General features: G+C 35.9%; 1 protein-coding gene across 1 annotated transcript in view; it reads right to left on the reverse strand.

Annotated features, from left to right (window-relative positions):
* LRP1B (LDL receptor related protein 1B) overlaps positions 1 to 20,891 on the reverse strand; it is a 1,532,882-nt gene that overhangs the window by 692,376 nt on the left and 819,615 nt on the right. Inside the window, exon 20 of the mRNA XM_059927092.1 lies at positions 12,715 to 12,897. Within this exon, the coding sequence (XP_059783075.1) occupies positions 12,715 to 12,897 (183 nt within the window). The remainder of the gene's footprint in view (positions 1 to 12,714; positions 12,898 to 20,891) is intronic.

A 20,891-nucleotide genomic window follows, 5' to 3' on the forward strand; every position in this document is an offset into this window, starting at 1 on the left:
GAAAAAATCCAAAAGGATTTACTTAATAATATGATTTTTTTGAATATTGGTTTTTGAAATACAATCTGTCTTTTAATTTTTATACTACTAACTTTAATCCCACATACATATTTATTTCTCTAACAATATTTGGCTTTGATTCGATTCAGCAAATATTTATTGAGTATTTTGTACCTGTCTAGCTACTGAACACTGTAGGAAAATGGGAGAGACAAATTCTTGACCTTGTGGAGGAATAAGTTGAGTAGTGACAAACGTTCTATAAAAAAAGGATGAGATAAAAGCCTTATAAAAATTACAGAGTGCTACGGAATTTCAAGGAGCTAGAAAAGATGTATGATTGAAAGGCTGAGGAAGAGAAAGCTTTGCTAAGATGTTATTTGGAAAGGGGTTTTGAAGAGTGGCAGTGAACAGTAGATATGGACACAAGAAAAAAGGCAGTTCATCCAAACAGCTGTCTTATGTGTATAGTCTTAACATTCAAATACATACCCTCTGCAAAAGCAAATAAAAGGAAAGAGAGAGAGAACAATTTAACAGTATGGTGCTTTACTGCTGCTACTTAGTGGGAATGTGTCAGGGCATAGATGGTGAAAGTAAATCAACTCTCCCTTAATTTGGTCTCTCTTCCATTTCTGAGTGAATCCACTATAAAATTATATTTTGTATATTTATTCTTTGTTTTATGCTAAATATTTTCTTAATGATACAGCTTTATGTACAAATTTTCATCAAAACTGTATATACAGAACCATGTATACTGAGTTTTGGGGATGATTTTCAATGGTAATTTTGAACATAGGCAGTTTTAACTTTATTTGTTGAATCTAACCCACATATAAGATTCAACTCCTATATAAATGCACAGACAGAGAAAGGGTGGGACTTGCTCCAGAGGCAGCTATAAAGCAGTTTGGGGCTACAGTTCATGAAATGTTGATTGCTAATTCAAGAGTGTCTCCTAATCTTACAATGGAGAACTACTGAAAGATTTTGAGAAAGTCTGTGATCAGGTCCCAGCTTATGAAGTAAGGGGAACCTAAAAACACGTGTAGAATGGATTGAAGATAATAATTGTCAGGGATAAAAATAGTAGACCGCACAAAGGTCTGAGTGAGATATAATACAGGCTCAACCTTAAGCTCTGATGTGTGAATGGAAAGAACAGAATGGGTGCTGTTAAGAGAAACTGTAGAGGTAGCATCAGTAAGACCTGGAAAATTATTACCTGCTGGAAGTGTCAAAAGGTAGTTTCTGCTTTAAATTTAAATGTTTAGGAGAATGAAGATGTTTGTAACAGAAATAGAGGAGAGAGGAAGAATTTCTGACTTTGGAGAGAAAGTGGGATGTTGAGCATAGCAATGGAAAAAATGGGTTTGAAGCGTGGGGTTCAATATCAGTGACTGAAATTTGGGAGGCATTTACCTGGAGGTGACGGTTGAAACTTTGGGAACAGACGAATTTGCTATGGACACCTTGCAGAAAGATGAGAGGAGTAAAACAGAGAAATTAAGAGAAAAATCTGTGCAATGTCTGAGATGGATTATGTATTCAACAGATGTCTTTAAATTAAATATAAGGGGTAGGCAAAGGGAAAAGGAGCAAGGGATGGTGAAATAAAAATAGAAATCTAAATGGTGAGTGGAAAGAGGACAATTCAATATGAGATTTCATAAGGAAAAGTTTCAAGGAAAGGATATGTATTGGAGAGAAAGGTCAAGTATTGCAGAGAAAGAAGTCACTATACAGTATGAACAGTCAAAGGTATTGTTGATTAAGTTCATACTATGTTCTAGGCACTTTTTGTACAGTCTATTGGTTATCATTAATAATATCTCTATTTTACAGATCAGAAAACTGCACCTTAGAGAGGTTTGGTAATCTATGCAAACTCATGTAGTTACTGAATGGCAGAGGAGGACTCAAGATTGAGAAGAGGATGGGCTGAAAAATCATTCCTGGTGACAACTGAAACAGCAATTTCCATCAAAGGCAGGGAGAGGATGTTAGACAGCAAAAGGTAAAAGAATGAATGAGAAAAAAGACATCGAGGTACACTACACAAGATGATTCAACGAAGGGAAGGAGGAAGACAGGAAAACTGATAAAATCAAATGTTTTTGAGGTTATTGTGCTAGGTATATTTATAAAGAGAAAGAAAAATTAGTGTAGCGAAAGAAATTGAAGACATGAACAAGAAAAGTGACTAAGGTCCCACGGGATATAGGAGGTCACAGAATCAATAGCTAAAGAAGACACCTTCTTGGCAAAATGGAGGGTATTTCCTATTTTAGATACAGGATTAAAGGAGGAAAAGAGTAAGTATACAGCAAAGTGTTTAAAACTGTCAGTGGGAGGAATAAAAAGAGTAACATACAAGGCTTATAAGAAACTATATGCACAAAAAATCTATTAGATTTAGAGCACATAGACAATGGAGAGCTCACCATGTTACTTCATCAGAAATAAATAAAGTATACCATAGGGTCGGCTACAGGAAGGGAAAAAAAGGTGCTCTATTTAGAAATTCTTCATATACAATCCACCGCATAATTCTAACAAAATCACTATTCCACTGTAGGATAAGTTTGGTTCTAATTATCCAGATTGATTTTTACCATAGATTAAACTCACCATTTCACTTTTTATTTACTGATACAACAGCGGGGTAAGGGAAAAGAAACAAAAACAAAAACAAAAACCTAAACATAGAAAAGAATAACACTTTGCCATTCACACAAGCCCACAATGGATTTTCATTACATGAGAGGATCAGAACAGAGGATGGTGTTTATGAAGCCACTGTCAGAGTTAAATCCCCTTGTGTGCCAGTTAGTTTTGTTACATTCTTCTGCTAAAGACTACTTCATCCTTAACTCTTAATTCAACCCTGGGACCTTACTTGAAAGTGTATGTTACTTTTTCTATTGGAATCTAGAGTGAAAGGTTATGGGTCAACACCAAGCTATCACTTGGAAAGACAGTCAGTCATGAGGGGAGACTGTACAAGTATGACCTCTCACTCTTTTTCCCTAGCCATCCTTTCCCCCATTCAAAGACAAATATTGACAACAGTTTCTTGTGAAACCTTCTAGAAATATTGTTATTATAGAAAAGAATATACTTGTGTTTATTTTCTTTTTATTTAAACAATATTACATACTATGCCCACTAATATGTTCATTGACTTTTCACTCAAAATTTAATCATAGGGAAACGTCCATGTCAGGGTATTATAATGATTTCCATTTACTAAATTGTTGCAAGGTATTCTACCATACGGATGTACCATAATGTTTCTACCTAGTGCCCTATTTTGGCCTATTTAGGTTGTTTGCGACATTTAGCTCTTAAAAACAACTTAGTGGCAAATAGCATATGAAAAGATGCTCCACATCATATGTCACTAGGGAAATGCAAATTAAAACAATACTACTATAAACCTATTTGAATGACAAAAATCCAAAACACTGATACATTCAAATACTGGCGAAGCTATCGAGCAATAAAAATTCCTCATTTATTTCTGGTGGGAATGCAAAATTCTACAGCCACTTTGGAAGACAGTCTGGCAGTTTCTTATGAAACCAAACATACTCTTACCATATGATCCAGCAATCACACTCCTTGGTATTTACCCAAATGAGATAAAAACTTATGTCCACACAAAAACCTATACACAGATGTTTATAGCCACTTCATTCATAATTGCCAAAACTTGGAAGCAACCAAGTTGCCTTTCAGTAGGTTGAATGAATAAATAAACTGTGGTACAACTAGACAATGGAATACCATTCAATGTCAAAAAGAAATGAGCTAACAAGCCGTGAAAAGACATGGAGGAACCTAAATGAATGTTACTAAGTCAAAGAAGCCAATCTGAAAAGGCTACACATACTATATGATTCCAGCTATATGACACTGTGGAAAAGGCAAAAAGTATGGAGACAGTAAAAAGATCAGATGTTGCCAGGGTTTGGGGGGAAGGCGGGATGACAGGCAGAGCACAGAGGATTTTTAGGGCAGTGAAACTATGATACTATGGTAGCACATATCATTACACATTTGTCAAAATCCATAATTTGTACAACATCGAGAGTGAACCCCAATGTAAACTATAGACTCTGGGTGATAATGATCTATCAATGTAGGAATACAGGGTCATTAATAGTAACAAGTATACCAGAGGAGGATGTTTTTTCATGATGAATTATTCTCTTAATATATTGCTGGGTTTGCTCATATTTTATCTCGAATAATGGTAGTCATGGTCATCAGAGAGTTTGTAATTTTTGTGTGTATGGGAGGTACCAACTTTTGTGGTTGGAAAATCAACATTATGTTGCTTAAAAGCTTCTATTCCTTTCAAATTCTCTGGAGGAGATGAAACAGCATTGTAGCAATGTTCCTTAAATATCTGGTAGAAATTTTCATCTGGACTTGAAGCTTTTGGTGGAATAGTGACAGGGGTTATATATTGATTATTTTTAAAATTTTTATAAAATATATTGCCTATTTTTTTCCTTTCTAGAGTTAATTTTGGAGATTTATATTTTTTAAAAACTATATGATTTTATTAATACAGATTTTTATATTCACTTCTATGATACTTCATAGATAATTTCTTTAACTTTTACAATTTCTTCAGCATCTGTGATTATTTTCCCATTCTCATTTTGTGCACTGCATTTTCAATGTGTTCTTCTTTATTAGGTCAGTTAATGTATTAGTGACTTTAGTTATTCTTTCAACAACCTAATTCTTGAATTTTCACATTATGCTATTTTCTTTCTTTTTTCTAAATTCAAACATTAATTTGATTTTGTTTCCCTTTGGTTTCTTTTGTTATTTTCTAACTTCTTGAGTTTGATGTTGCATTAGTCAGGATAAGCTACGCTGCAGTAACAAACCCTAAAATCCAGGGGCCTAACTCAGTAAAGGTTAATTGCTTGTTCACATAAAATCAGGGAAGGTAAGGTCGCCTTCATCCATCTTGTATGTGTGCCCTCTAGACCCATACAGTAAGGAGATGCTCACTATAGCTTAACTGCCTTGCATGGAAATGATATAGTCCCTTTGGCTCACAGTGCTTAGCTAGAACTAGTCATTTGACCCCAATCTAAATGCAAGAGAGTTGAGAAATACAGTAAAGCATACGGAGTTGGTGAACACTGTGTCTGGTACACATTGTCAAAAAACTATTTTTTTAATTACTTAGTGTAAATACAGGTGTCTCAAAAGTCTCAGAATAGTTTTAACCTTTAATAATTTTAGAAATATAAATGCTAAAAACATAAAAATCATTTAAAAGTTTATGTAAATTACTTATAATTTTGTAAATTGAGTTTTAGTTACATATAATTCTATAAATTTTGAATACAACATTTTAAATATATTTTTGGTTCAGACCCTCTAAGTAAAGAGGGAAACTACTACAACCAAACTTAAAAATGTATTATCCAGGATTCATAAAACTAATATATGTTAACAATAACTACAATTTCAAATGATGTCTTTTGTAAATTTACAGTATTTATACTTCCGAAATTGTTAAAGATTAAAAATACATTGAGAGTTTTGGGACACTCTGCATATAAATTTAGAAAGTTATGATTTTTCCCATGAGCAATGCTTTATTTATATTCGATATATTCTGATAAGTATATATCCTTATTTTGTAAAAGTTCTACAAGTTTAGTTTGATGTTTTATTTTATTATTTAATTTCTAAGCGGAAGAGTGGTTTACTCTTCATAATTATGGGTTTGTTATATGATAATCAGAGAATTCTGCCTGCATTATTTCTATTTCTTGGAATTTATTGATGTTGTTTGTGACGATAAATGCTCATTTAAAAAATATTTACTGAACCTTGTAAAAGAAGGTTTATTTTTGGCCTTCTAAAAATAGAGTTATATTTTTATTAATTTGATCTAAACATTAATTCTTCAGATCTTCTACATCTGTATATACTCCTGCTGTTCTTTACATGAATTTCTAGAAGTGGGAAGGCTGGATCAAATTTACATTTCTACTAACAGCTGGGGGCCCTATTTTCCTTATAGTCTTGTCATCAATGTATAATGTCAAAGGTTTCATTTATTTTTCCATTCTGAAGAATGGCATTTCTGAGTTTCTTTTCCATGAGAGAAAGACTTTCCTCCCCTGATTCCCTGACTATAATATACAGTTGATCCTCAAAAAACATGGGGGTTAGGGGCACAGTTGAAAATCTAAGTTTAACTTTTGACTCCCCCCGAAGTTAACTACTAATCACCTACTGTTGACTGGAAACCTTAACATATATTTTGTATGATATGTGTATTATATACTGTATTCTTACAATAAAGTAGGCTAGATAAAGGAAAATGTTATTAAGGGAGGTCATAAGGAAGAGAAAATACATTTACAGTACTGTACCTTATCAATACCATAAGATTATGTTGTCTATTCACAAGATGAATCATCTGTCTGTCAGTGCCTACATCAATATTGTCTTATATGATACAAAATACTGTAGATTTTATATGTATTACTAACACTAGACATCAAAAATGAAAAAAATAATGTGAATAAGATTCATATTTATTTATAGGTATAATAATTCATGCATTGATAATGAAGAAGCAGTAATATGACTACTTCCTGGTAGCCCAGGTATACACTAACGGATGAATTGTTATAAATTTTTTATGGCATATAGTATTACAGTCATATTCAGATTACAGCATTACAAACATCATTACATTTAAAAAAAACACCTGTGATAATAGGCTTTCTCCAATTATGAGAGAAAGAGGCATACTGTACACTAATATGATTCTTTGAAAGCAAAGTTATAAAACATTAGGAAAACTAACACATTATTAACTTTATATTACATATCACTGACTTTATGTCTCTGTTAGGATAGGCTATCCACTTCAATACAAGTCTTGCACATGATGTTCTACATCATGAATACTTAGGTGATAATAATGATGATGACACAAAAACTTCTCATACGGTTCTTGCTGTACAGTTATTAGATTTTTACACAAAGACACTCACACACATATACAGCAGATAAGTTTATTAATAGTAGGACATGACGATTATTTACTATTTATTAAGTGGAAACAGACCATCATAAGAGCCTTCATTCTTGTCATCTTCATGTTGAGTAGGTTGAGGAGAAGGAGGAAAAGGAGAAGACGGTCTTGCTGTCTCAGGGGTGGCAGAGGTGGAGGAGGTGGAACGGGGAGGCAAGAGAGGCAGGCACACTCTCTGTAACTTTGCGGAAATACACTGCAATTTCTCTCTGACTTTTACGCTCTTTCAATTCTCTAAAAATGTTTCTATATGGTACTAATACTAATTCTTCTTCTATCATTTGCTTTTGTTTTATTGCCTGTATCATAGAAGGGTTCATGCCATAAAAGAGGTCAAAAGCATCTTGAATAATTGTAACCCTTCTGCCGAACTGGCTAATGTTAATTTTTTCCTGGCACTGCTTCTTCTCAGTCTTCTTCCTTATCGTCTGGCACTAGTTCAGAAGCATTCATCTCCATCAAGTTGTATTTTGTTAATTCCTCTGGTATGGTGTCTATTAGTTCTTGAATTTCTTCAAGATCCATATCTTAAAACCCTTCACTCCCCACACCCAACCTGTTCTGCCATATCTACAATTTCTTTCATAATTTCCTTGATTGGTTCTCCCGCAAATCCTGTGAAGTCATGCACAACATCTGGACACAGTTTCTCCAGCAGCAATTTATTGTTTCGGGTTTGATGGCTTTCACAGCCTTTTCTGTAATAATGATGGCATCTTCAATGGTGTAATCCTTCCAGACTTTCATGATGTTCTCTCTGTTGGGGTCCTCTTCTATAGCGTTGACAATACTTTCCACAGAGTACTGTGTGTAATGAGCCTTAAAGGTCCTATGACTCGCTGATCTAGGTGCTGAATTAGAGACCTATTGCTCGGGGGTAAATAAACCAGTTTGACACATTCAGTGTTGAATTCATGGGGTTCTGGGTGGCCAGGGGACATTGTCCAACATCAAAAGAACTTTAAAAGGCAGTCCCTTACTGGCAAGGTACTTCCTGACTTCAGGGACAAAGCATTAATGAAACCAGTCCAGGAAAGTGGTTCTCATTGTTCAGGCCTTCTTTTTGTACAACCAGAAGATCGACAGGCTGGTATTTATTTTTCCCCTCAAGGTTCAGGGGTTTGCAGCTTTATAGATAAGGGCAGTCCTGATCATAGGCCCTGCTGCATTTGAACAGACCAGTACAGTTAGCCTATCCCTTTCTGATTTAAATCCTGGCGCTCACTTCTCTTCCTTACTAATAAATGTCCTTTGTGGATTTTTTTTTTCCAGAGTAGGGCACTTTTGTCTGAATTAAAAACCCGTTCAGGCAGATATCCTTTCTTCTCAATGATTTTCTTAATGGCATCTGTAACTCATCTGTTGCCTCTTGGTTGGCAGAAGCTGCTTCTCCTGTTACACTGACGTTTTTTAAAGCCAAGCCTCTTACTAAAATTATCAAACCATCCTTTGCTGGCATTAAATTCTCCACCTTTAGATCCTTCACTTTCCTTTTGCTTTAAGTTGCCATATAATGACTTCACTTTTTCTCGAATCATATTAGAGTCTTTAGGTATACCTTTCTTATAGCAATGGTGCAGTCACATAAAAGCTGCATTTTCAATACAAGATAAAAAGGTATTTCAGAAAAAGTGCAAGGTTTTCACACCTGCTGGCATAGCTGCAGCAGTGGCTTCACAAATTTCCTTTTCTTCTTTTACAATGGTCCTTATGCTGGATTCATTATCTTGAAATGATGGGCAACCGCCACTCCAGACCTCAATCTACAGTACATATGAATCAATTCAACTTTTTCTTGTAATGTCATGACTTTTCTCTGCTTCTTGGGAGCACTTCCAGCATCAACAGTGGCACTTCATATGGGTCCCATGGTGTTATTCAAGGTTTATGGCATTGTGCTAAACACGATGAAAAATACGCAAGAACCAAAGGAGATCACTTTTTTTTTCGATATGCAGTTTACTGGAGAGATAAAGTGCTCACCTGGAGATGATTAGTGTCACATGATGTTTTAAGCAGATACTAGCAACACTTGAGCTCACCGAAATAGCAGCAGGAGGTAGCTATGAAATTATTACAATATGTACTACAGTTAATTTTTTGCAGTTATTTAATACTGTATCTTTACATTTGTTTAGACTTCTGTTGACTGCAAATGGCACCATGTCTGGTATGTTAATGTTTGTAAGTTTTGATAAATTTAAACATTTTATAATAGATTTGTGTAGATTTTATGGTAGCAATGGATAAAATAGACAAGTATCTACATATATTTTATGCATTCATGATGTACCTTTTTCTTAATTTTTTCAATATTTCTAGGCTATGTGGTTCCTCTGTTAGCTTTTGCAAATTCTTGCCAATCTCCAAAAAGAGTTTCCAATATTTATTTTTAAAATTTTGCATATAAATGGATGCAGTTCAAACCCCTGCTGTTCAAAGGTCACCCTAACTGCAATTTGTGAGAGAACAGATGTGGGAGAGTATAGTTCTTGGTCAAAGATAGACACTGTGAGATTAGAGACTCTAAGATGATAATGGTTGAATTGTACTTTAACTTAATTTAGCTCTCATTCTTTCCTTTATTGGAATAAAGAAACAGTAATGTGTCTATATTTTTATACTAATAGATAGCAATTTATATATAAAAGCCATTGTAACCAACAAATATAAATTGATTGCCCTGAAAACTTTTAAATGTTCAAGCTAGCGTTCAGAATTTTTAAAAAAATAAATATGAACTCTGAATTCAACATCTTGAATGGTTTAAAGGTCTTTTAGCTTGTAAAGCTGAGAATTTAATTAAACTTAAAAATATCACAAAGATTATAGATGTGTACATATTTTTAATCCAATGCGTATATTTGTGGTTCACTTTAATATCTGCAATGTTCATAAATATTCATACATTGTGAATTATTACTCCTCAAGTAGTTTGATACATTATGGTTTACTATATTTAAGCCATGGATTAAATTAGAAGCAGATCAATGGTTAAATTACTACCTTTCACATTCCGCTGATATTCATTCATTCATTCATTCATTTATTGTGAGAACACTTAAGTTCCACTCTTAGCAAATTTCATTTATACAATACAGTATATCAATTATAGTCACTATGTTATACCACATTTCCCTTTTACAATGCAACATGAGTTTTATTGTAGTTCTGCTTTTTAATATTAAATTTGGTTTACATGATGATCATTTGATTCAAATATCTTAACATTATTAAGTGGATAACTCAAATCCCAAATCAACATGCATAAAAATGTCTCTCAGAATCCAATTCTCCAAAGATATCCACTGTGTGGGATCAAAATACACTACTTCCAAAATATGACACTTTATCATAAGGATTATTTTGAGCTGAAGCATTTGAGATTCAGTAGATGCAGAAAGAAGTCTTCTTGTAGCTTCCCCTATCTGACTAAAAGCATAAACTTTTGAGAAATGAGAACTGCCATAAAACACTTTCCCAGGGAAGTTCTAAGGCCATGAAGATGATGGAAAGTCAGTATCAAAATGGACCTACACAAATGTTATTAACTAGCTCTTATCTTCCATTAGTTTTCCCATATATTTACCTTTCCACAATTTGCCATCCCTATAAACTCAAAGTCCTTTTCCTTTGTCTTGTCCCCTCTGTGTGGGCAGAGGAAAAGGTTTTTTTCCTCCCTACATCAGTCATCTTCATCATAATTCAGATTTATTTTTAAGGTGAGTCATATTCAGAAAAAGCTGTTTCGTAAGAGTTCATTGCAAAATATCAATACACACATACAAGATAAATCACAACCACTTGAAATTTTCTATTAACTTTACTTAACCCTGTTATTTATTATTTATATGTTTTCTCTCCATGTTTTCTGTCATAGACAGTTCAAACCAGTTTTTACTAACATACAACTTTTAGAAATTACTTTATTATGAAGGCATTTATAATTTCTTTCTTCATAAGGAAATTTCAGCCTGGTTTTTACCTCTAAATTTGCTAAATCTTGATAGCATATTCAGTTAGTTTTAGCTCAGGATTTTCCAAGTAAATTAATATTTTTATTTTGTTTTCCTATAGCCTTGCCAGTTCCTTAGTCGTATACCTGTTAAAGACTGTTATCTGATATATTTCACCATTAGTCCAATCAAACAAATGCCAGAAGCAACAGGAGAAAAAATATGCACTTAGAATAATGTTAGCCTGAGTCAAATAATTGGCTCTTTGGCATCAGAATTAGCCTGTTAAATAAAAACTTGCTTATTTAGTTAATAATTCATTCATTTAACAAGTTATTCATCTACTCATTTTCAACTAATATGAAATGTTCCATTATGATAATTTCTAAACTCAAAGTCACATTCTTCTAACCAGTAACTCCCAAACTAAGAATCTTTACGTAATATTTGAAAAGAGTTACCTGTTAAAAATATTGTTGGAAAAATAATCATTTGAAAATACAACTCCCTCACTAGGAGTAGGCCTCAGGAGTATTTATTTACCTATGCCCATGTTAGCTTATATTTATTTCTTTATCTCTTATTTACAGGCTTAATTATAGCCAGGAGGTGTGTTTAAGAAAAGAAACACAATTCCTTTTTATATCTTTAAATGCTCATGGGCCATGTGGTTCCTAGAGTATCTGCTTACTCACAACTGTGATAACTTTTCTTTTCTATCTTTTGGTTGAAATACTTAATAAAGGGCAAAATTAATCACCAAGAACTCCTGATTAAGCAATTTGGAAGCAATTTCACATTAAGAAGAACTCCCAGAGATGATTCCAGAATGTATCCTTAAATCTACAGAAAATTCTTTCCATGGGGTATTTGGATAATGATACCAATCATTTCACAAATTATACCACAATAGTTAATTCTCTAAACTTCAGCTTATCATCTGGCATAGAGAAGGAAGTAAATAAGTTAGTTTTTCATGTTAGGTAGCACCCACTGTATGGAGAAAAAACAAAATGGAAACATCATAATATTAGAATAACTTATAAAAAAAAGCTTCAGTGACTCTCAAAACAAATCAAAGGTTTGAATGATTTGAAAGTCATCACTTTCAGCTTAATGGAGTCTAGCGACAGCACAATAAAATTTAGGAAACTGGTTGAAAATAAATGCATATAATTATGCCTTTTTTCCCCTAGTCATTTTCATTAAATTTTATGGTAAGGATTTATCTATGCAAAGGGGAATGCTGTAAGTAGGTTTAGCACACATGTCTCTTTCTGGACTGTGAAATTCCAGACTCTGAATCCAGATTGCCTGGTTTCAAATCCCATTTCTTCCATGCTGGCTCTCTGAGCCAGCAAGTTAAAAATTCTTTTGACTTTTTAATTTGAGCAAGTTAAAAACCGCTCTCGGCCTCAGTTTTCTCATTGTGAATTAGCATGATGAAATGAGTTCATGCAGAGAACATTCTTAGAACTGTGCCAAGTCCACAGATAGTTCTCAATAAATGTTACCTACTATTACTGTCATGTACAGAATGTGAGCAAACCTACTAGAAACACAAGGATACTTTTCATAAAGGTGAGATATGGATTGAGGAGGGCCCCAAAGGAACCTACATCAAGGAAGCAGGCTTGAGGTAGAAGTTGAACCCAGTGTTCTGCTTACCTGTACTCCGACAGGAAAACTTGGTTTTGTGATCACACAATCGTAAGGTACCACTGCAGCCTTTTTCATCACTACCATCTTCACAGTCTTTTTCCCCATCACAGCGCCACAGATCAGGAATGCAGTTTCCATCAGGGTGACACTGAAATTCATTCCCATTACAACCAGCAGGAGAACGAATCTCTTAAATTGAAATGAGGGAGAGAGGCAGAGAGAGGAAGACAAGAGAGGAATTATGATTTTACTTGATAATATTTTTTTTTCAATTTTTTTCTTTCTTTAGGCATTATAATGATCCTAGAGAGAATATATTTTTACTTTATTGTTTAATAGCTGCTATACTCTCTAGCATTTTCAAATTTGTTTTAGAAACTTTAATAATTAGAGACAATAGTTCTTGCCTCCCACAGAATTCCTAAAAGTGATGAACATTAGGAAAAAAAAGAGAGCAGTAAGATAGTATGTGGATATTCTGTTGTGATTTTAATTAATATCTTAGTGCGATTGTTGAAGGTATTTTCTCTATAGCACATAAAAGAGATTTCACATTCTACTCCAAATGTTTAGACTTTCGTTGATCTTATGACATCTTTTTAGATAATTTCTTTCACACTGGTAACAGGTAAACAACCAAAAAGAAAATAAGAAGTACATTCTGACTAACAATATCTTTGAAGAATAATGTCCAAAATGTTGAAAAACAAAACCCTCAGATAATTAAAAAAATTATTCAGGACAAAAGATTTCAAGTTTAGAATCAGAACAGACACGGAAGGATTTTATGAGGCACTATGCAGTCAAAGTCAATTTATCAATTAATAATTCACATAGTGCCCAGATAACATTATCACTCAAAACCTGATGACTAAAAATATAGGCTAAATTTTGTAGGTAAGCATAAACAAGAATAAGGAAAAATAAATGTTGGACATACAGATGTTTTTACAGTATAACAGTTGAAAAATACGACTGTAGTCGGCAGTACATTAAATTTGTATTAATATCTAATATTATGAGGTATAATAACCAGAATCTCCAAATACTGTTGTAAAGTAAATATTTTAGTACACATTTTTCTAGACCAAAGTTTTAAGGTAACAAATTTATTGTGCATCTCAGGTAGCTATAGCCAACAATTAATTTACACTATATCTATAGAAGCAATTATCCTACATCATTATAAAATTGAAGCAAGTCCAGGTGAGTTTCTCATTACTTAATGAGCTGATTTGGTAGGAATTGTAAAAATATCAGTAAACAGAAACCTCAGTTAAGTAGAGTTGGGAGACCAGAAGGGAAGATCTCTTACACCCTGCAGTTGTAGCAGAGCCCAACAGGAAGAAGAAAGACTCTTCTTTCCTGGCAAGGACTCAGCCTAAGAAAATCCATGGACTCGTTGTTTACTAGAGCCCTCCCATCTTCTTTTTTACTCTCTATAAAAGCATTCCTTTTTCCTTGCTGTGAGGGAACTTGCACATAGCTCACCATGGTGCAGACTCCAAATTTCAATTCTTTGCCAATCCCAAATATACCAGTCTTTGCTGGAGAAATATCTGGCTCTCAATTTGTTTTAGGTCAACATTTTGGTGGCCCATAGGGGGATCAGAGAAGACTCCCGATGGCTCCGGGGCTAGTGAATATACAGGTGCAGTACCCACAGCTGAGTCTATTGTTGCTTACTGCTTTTCCTGCTGACCCTGGAGTTTAAAGGCAAGTCTTTCTCTTAGATCCAAACTCACACCCTCTTTCCATCTGAAGCTCTCCAGGCTTTATTCAGAATCTACTTAAAGCTTTTGTCTTTCTGGTTAAGGCCTTGTTCTGCATATGAGTACTTGTTTGGCACTTGGGTCTGATTTTGATATCAGACTCTTTCACTGAAACTGTTAGCTTTGCTTATTCCCTTCGGAACAGGAACTGCTTCACCTGAAGCTAGCTAATCTTTGACCCATTCCTCTGAAAACAGGGGTTCTCTGCAACAGTGCCAGCTTTTTCAGCCTTTGGCTTATTCTTTTGAAAGGACAATTCTCTGGAAACTGGCTGAAAACGCCTTTGGCCTGGCTCCTTTAAGCTGTTTCCTTTGAATTGGCTGGGATTGTCTTACAAGCTGTCTGAATCGAACCAGTTGTGCTGTAAGCTGTTTAAGCTGTTTGAAAATTGTTCTTTACTCTAGAGGAGAAACCACTAGGAAATGAGACTCCAGTTATCTAAGTATTTTGAAGGCCTCCTCCGTTATAGGGACTCTGGTCAATTTTATGTTTAAAAGCCACAGTCCTTCCTCATGGGCACTGCTAACTAAATGGACCAACCTGACCAAAGGCAATTTAGAATATCAATGGCTGTTACGGGGAATTTCAGAAATCCCCAAACTTAATTTCCTTAAAACCAAATTGGGCTACAATAGCTCAAAAATTTCCAGCACTGAGTGGAATGCTTATTTCAATTGGTATTTTGAGGCTTCCCAATATAGTCAGGACTCTAAAATTGCCTCTCCGCAAAATAAGATTTTAAGATTAACTGAGGAAAAGAAATGATGAAAGAAAGATAAAGTGGCTCTCAAAGCCTCAGGCTCTCCTTCCTTGGCGTCTTTTTCTCAGTGCTCCACCTCTGGTGCCATCTCCCTCCTTCCTTTCTATGCTGCCTATGCCTCCACTGTACCCTCAATCCCCCCATACTCATTCTCTGGCCAAACATCCCTTTTCCTCTGAACCTGTCAGAACATGCTTCTTTAAAATTAAGCTTTCTGAAGGTCCAGAGGCTAAATCTTTAATATTTTATACTCCCTGAACTAAAGCTGAACTGTGAGCCGTAGTCAAAGATTTTCCCAAAGTAACCAAAGATCCTCATAGTTTTGCTGAAGAATTTAATATAATCACTCAAACTCACCAACCTGGTTTCTCTAACTTATACTAGCTAGTTCATATGCTCATCAGTGAAGGTCAGGCCCAGCACTAGGTGAAAATTGTTAATTGAGAAAATCTTGAAAGATGCCCAGAATTACAACCAGGAGAACAGCCTGCTATCTTATTATGTGTCAGGCTCAGAAAATTGCTAGGCAACTTTACTGAGCAATTACTAAGGCTTTTCCAAAGCCTGTTGACTGAAACAAAATTCAGGCTTGCACACAAAAATCTGCAAATCTGTTCATAAAAATTACAGTTGTCGGGCTTCCCTGGTGGCGCAGTGGTTGAGAATCTGCCTGCCAATGCAGGGGACACGGGTTCGAGCCCTGGTCTGGGAAGATCCCACATGCCGCGGAGCAACTAGGCCCATGAGCCACAACTACTAAGCCTGCGTGTCTGGAGCCTCTGCTCTGCAACAAGAGAGGCCGCGATAGTGAGAGGCCCGCACACCGCGATGAAGAGTGGCCCCCACTTGCCGCAACTAGAGAAAGCCCTCGCACAGAAACGAAGACCCAACACAGCCAAAAAAAAAAAAAAAAAAATACAGTTGACTTTTGATTGTCTTTAAAAATTCTGGTCTTCCTTCAGGTGTTGATTAACTCAAGTAGTTTTTAACTCTTTGTTTATTAATGGGCTGAACTGACATCCTTTCCTTTTAGTAAAAAGGACCAGCATGAAATGGGAAACTATGTCCACTTCAGATTTAGTTAATCTGACAAACCAGATTTCTTGTACTCTATATGAATCACCTCAAAGGAAGACCATCAAAATTCTTAATCTTCAACTCCAACAAATGAAGGCTTCTAAACAAACCCAAAACCCTCGTAGTTTTTGCTATTATTGCAAAGAACCAGGGCATTAGAAAAGAGATTGTTACAAACTTAAGCGCTAACCAGCCTTTCCAATGCCCTCCAATTCTCAGTGGTGGGCTCTGAGGAACTAGAGGGGCTCTTCCCAATCCTCCCTCTTAATCAGCTTGGAGAAACATTTCTCCAACTAGAGGATGAATCTCTTCCAGTCCTAATTGATACCACACTCTTGAGTGCTCAACCCCACTACCATAAAATAGCCCCTGCCTTGGAGTACTAAAACAATTCAAAGAGTGGGGATTTCTAATGAACCTCAAGAGGTTCCTATGTCCGAACGTATTTCCTTTTGTTTAGGCCTTTTGAAAGATACACATCCTTTTCTCCTTAGTTCCTCTACCCCTATCCATTTATTAGGCTGGAAACTTCTTAGAGAAGTATGCCAGAAATTCTTTCTCCGAAAAGGGGAAAACAATTCTAGAAATTGACAGTCTCATCAAAGAACCAACCAGGTAAATTAAGTGACCCTCTAACGTCTTTTTATTTGTTCTCTCTCTGATGGTACTAGAGCAGATTCTGAAAATACGGATCATTTGTCCCTACTGAATCAGCTACCACTTTCCTTATTGGCAAAATCTCCAACTGATGTTTGCAAAATTCACAGTGCATCTCCCATCAAAATTTAAACAGAATCCTCAAAACCTCTTCCCAGAATTAATCAATACCCTAAAGGAAAACCTTAAAGCCCATAATAGAAGAATACAGGCTCAAGTCCTCTTTATCCCCTGTACTAGCCCCTGTAACACTCCATTTTACCAGTGAGAAAAGCAAAGGGCCAAAGGTGGAGGTTTTTTCAGGAACTCTGAGCAGTAAACAACACTGTCATCCTTCAACACCTTGTTGTTCTTAACTCTCATATGTTACTAACATCCATTCCCACCAGAAATGAATTCTTCACTGTAACTGATTTAGGCATTGCATTCTTTAGTATTCCAGTTGATGAAGACAGCCAATACATTTCTGCGTTTACTTGAGAGTAAAAAAACAATTCACCTGGACAGTAATGCCTCAGGGATATACTGAGAGTCTTTCTTATTTTTTGCAAATCTTGAAGGCTGGTATGAATGATATAAAGTTCTCTAAGGGTTTTACGTTGCTGCAATATGTGGATGATTTGCTTCTTTGCTTTCCTTCTTAAGCCTCTTCACAGGAAGGCAGAGTACACTTAATAAAGCTTTTGGCCTTAAAAAGGACTTAAGGTAGCCAAAGAAAAATTGCAGTTTGCCCAAACCCTGGTTCAATATTTCAGTCATCCAATATCAGAACAAGGGCTACACCTAGATCCAGATACACTTCATGGTGTCCTAAGTTTCCCAAAACCCCAGACTAAGGGCTACTGTGAACTTTTCTCAGACCAGTTGGTTATTGCTGAAATTGGATTCCAAATTTCTCTTTTAAAGCCAAATTTCTTATGTTTTTCTCAACAATAACAACCACCTGACCCAGTTTTGTGGGAAGAACTGATTGACATAGCCCTCAAGGCCCTAAAGGAGAGTTTGATGAACCCACTTGCCTTTGGGCTTCCTTATTATCAGATTCCTTTTTACTCTTTCATAGATGACAAGAAAAGGGAATAACTTTGGGGTACTCACCCAAAAACTTGGCGACCACCATCCATGCACAGGGTATTATAGCCAGCAGCTGGACCCAGTGGCACATGTATTAGAATCACTGCAGCCACTGCCCTTTTTGTTAAGACCACTGAGAAAATTGTGGAATGTCCTTTAATCATTTTTGTATCTCATGCAGTAGAAGTCATCCTGAATTCTCATGGTACTCAACACTTCTCAGCTAGCTGCCTCATATCCCATGAAGGCCCTTTGTTTTCTGTCCTTCACGTAACTCTTTTACATGATAATAACTTTAACCTGGCTACTCTTCTCCCTTCTGTCACCAACAATGTCCTTCATGACTGCTTAATGTTGATAGACAACCTCCTGACTCCTTGTAATGATCTACAGGAAATTCCACTGGGTAATGTTGACTTCTTATGGTTCACTGATGGTTCTTGTTTAAAAGGTAACAATGACAAATATTGTGTTGGTTATGTTATTATAACTCCTTTTGATGTTGTTAAGGCAGCATCTTTACTTATGACTACTTTGGCCCAATAGGCTGAATTACACACCCTTACATGTGCTTGTACTTTAGTCAAGGACAAAACTGCCAATGTTTATACTGATAGAGATATGCTTTCAGAGTAGCTCATGATTTTGGAATGTTGTGGAATGTTGCTTTCTTATTTCCAGTGGAAATAAAATTAAAAATAGTCCCTATGTTCAGGAATTATTGAACACAATACTTTTACCTTCCATTTTAGCTATTATTAAGATTCTGATGCATGCTAAGCTTGACTCTCTGGAAACTAAGGGAAATCACCTTGCTTATATTTCTGCAAGGAATGCTGTCCTTAAAGGGACCAACAGCAGCCAAACCTCTGTCATTATCCAAAGGGACATCTCCCCAAATGATAATTTAGAAAAACTGGCTACAGAAGCCTAACAATGGGACTCAGAAAAGGAAAAACAAGATTGGAAATTTAACAACTGTTTGTTTGGAAAAAAGAGAGAGATCTGGTTTGGACCAAATAACTCAGTACTACCAGAGACTCTAAAATCCCCACTCCTCATCATAATACATACACTAAACTATTGGTCTATTGACAAAATGATGAATCAATATTGTTGGGGAAACATTAACAAGGCTGCAAAAAGTGCCTACCTCACTTGTCCTGCTTGTGTTAAGTACAACCCAGGGAAGCCTGTTTGTACTGCTTCCGGATATTTTAAACTGCCAAATGGACAATTCAAAGTCTGGCAGATGGATTTCATAAAACTTCCTCCATCTCACTGATATAAATATGTTTCAGTCACAGTCTGTATGTTTTCCCACTGGACTGAAGCCTTCCCTTGCAGACAGGCTATTGCCTTTTCTGTGGCTAAAGTCCTTTTGGGAAAGATTACCCCTACTTGGAGGAGCTCCTCTCAAACTTTATAGTAATCTGGGAATCCATTTTAAGGGCCAGGTGCTTTGACAAGTCTGTGATGTTTGGCTGGTTTTACAACACTTTCACTATGGTTACAACCCTCAATCCTCAGGTATAGTTGAACACACTAATGGCATTTATTATTACCAACTGGCAAAATTTGTAGAGGTCCTCCAAATACCTTGGCCAAAAGCATTGCCATTGGTCCTTTTAAATTTCAGATCCATCCTTTCGGGAATTCATAACCTTTCACCCTTTGAGATAGTCCCAGGATGCCCAATGAACTTGACTCCTGCTTTTTTTATCCATAACTTATAAAAGGAGAGATACTCTAGTATTGAAAAGGCCTGCTTGCTTCTATTAAAAATAACCAAGCTTTGGTAGAGCAATCTTTTCACAGTGTGCCCTTGGGAGACAAATACCTTGTAACCTGGAGATTTCGTCTATTGGAAAAGACACTACCAGAAGAATTTTCCTCAACCTGGCTGGAAAGACCATACTAAGTACTGTTAACCAATCCTTGTGCCACCAAACTCCAAGGAATAGACTCTTGATTCATGTGACACACCTAAAGAAGGTGCCGAACCCTGACTGGACCTGCACATCATCCAGTGACCTGAAAGGAAATACTTCTCAGAAATTGAGGCAGTCGACATCTGAAGACACAGCTTTCCCAAGTTATCTGTACCAGGCCTGTTGGAAGTTTGTCACCAACCTTCAATGTTGACATAAAGATTCAGATGACCTCCAGGGTCTATGATCTTGATAACGTATGGACTTTAAATAAAAAGTGCCTGAGAGTTCCCCCTCCTGCCCCTCCTTGTTACTTAAATGTGACCTTACTAGGTTTCCAGTCTGAGACACTACTGGAAATGGTCTTTCCTGACACTGAGGGACAAAAAGCCACTGAAAGTAGAAAATCTGACTCTTGATCAGTGATGCTTTCGGCAAAAGATCTTAATCAAAAGATAAAAATGTAAAAAAAAATTAATAAAAAGAATCCTCAATTAAATAGAGGTGAGAGACCAGAAGGGAAAGTTCTCATATCCTGCAATGACAGCAAAGCCCAGCAGGAGAATAATGACACTTCTTCTTTCCAGGAAAGGACTCTGTCAATGAAAATCCTTGGACTCTTTGTTTACTATAGCCCACCCAAATTTCTTTTCCTTTCTATAAAAGTGTTCTCCTTCCCTTCCCATGTAGGAACTTGCACATGGCTCACCAGTGTTTCAGACCCTAAATTGAGATTTTCTGCTGATCCTGAATAACCTCATCTTCACTGGAGAAATATCTCTCAGTCAGTTTGCTTCAGGTCAACAGAATCATGTGGTTATGAGTTAAGATTAGACTAAATTAAGGTCAAAGCTAATAATAACACTTCTATAACCAAGGCAGCTACTTAATCTTTTGAGACCTCTGTTTGTT

The sequence above is a fragment of the Balaenoptera ricei genome, chromosome 7 (genome assembly GCF_028023285.1).
Source record: "Balaenoptera ricei isolate mBalRic1 chromosome 7, mBalRic1.hap2, whole genome shotgun sequence".
NCBI lineage: Eukaryota > Metazoa > Chordata > Mammalia > Artiodactyla > Balaenopteridae > Balaenoptera > Balaenoptera ricei.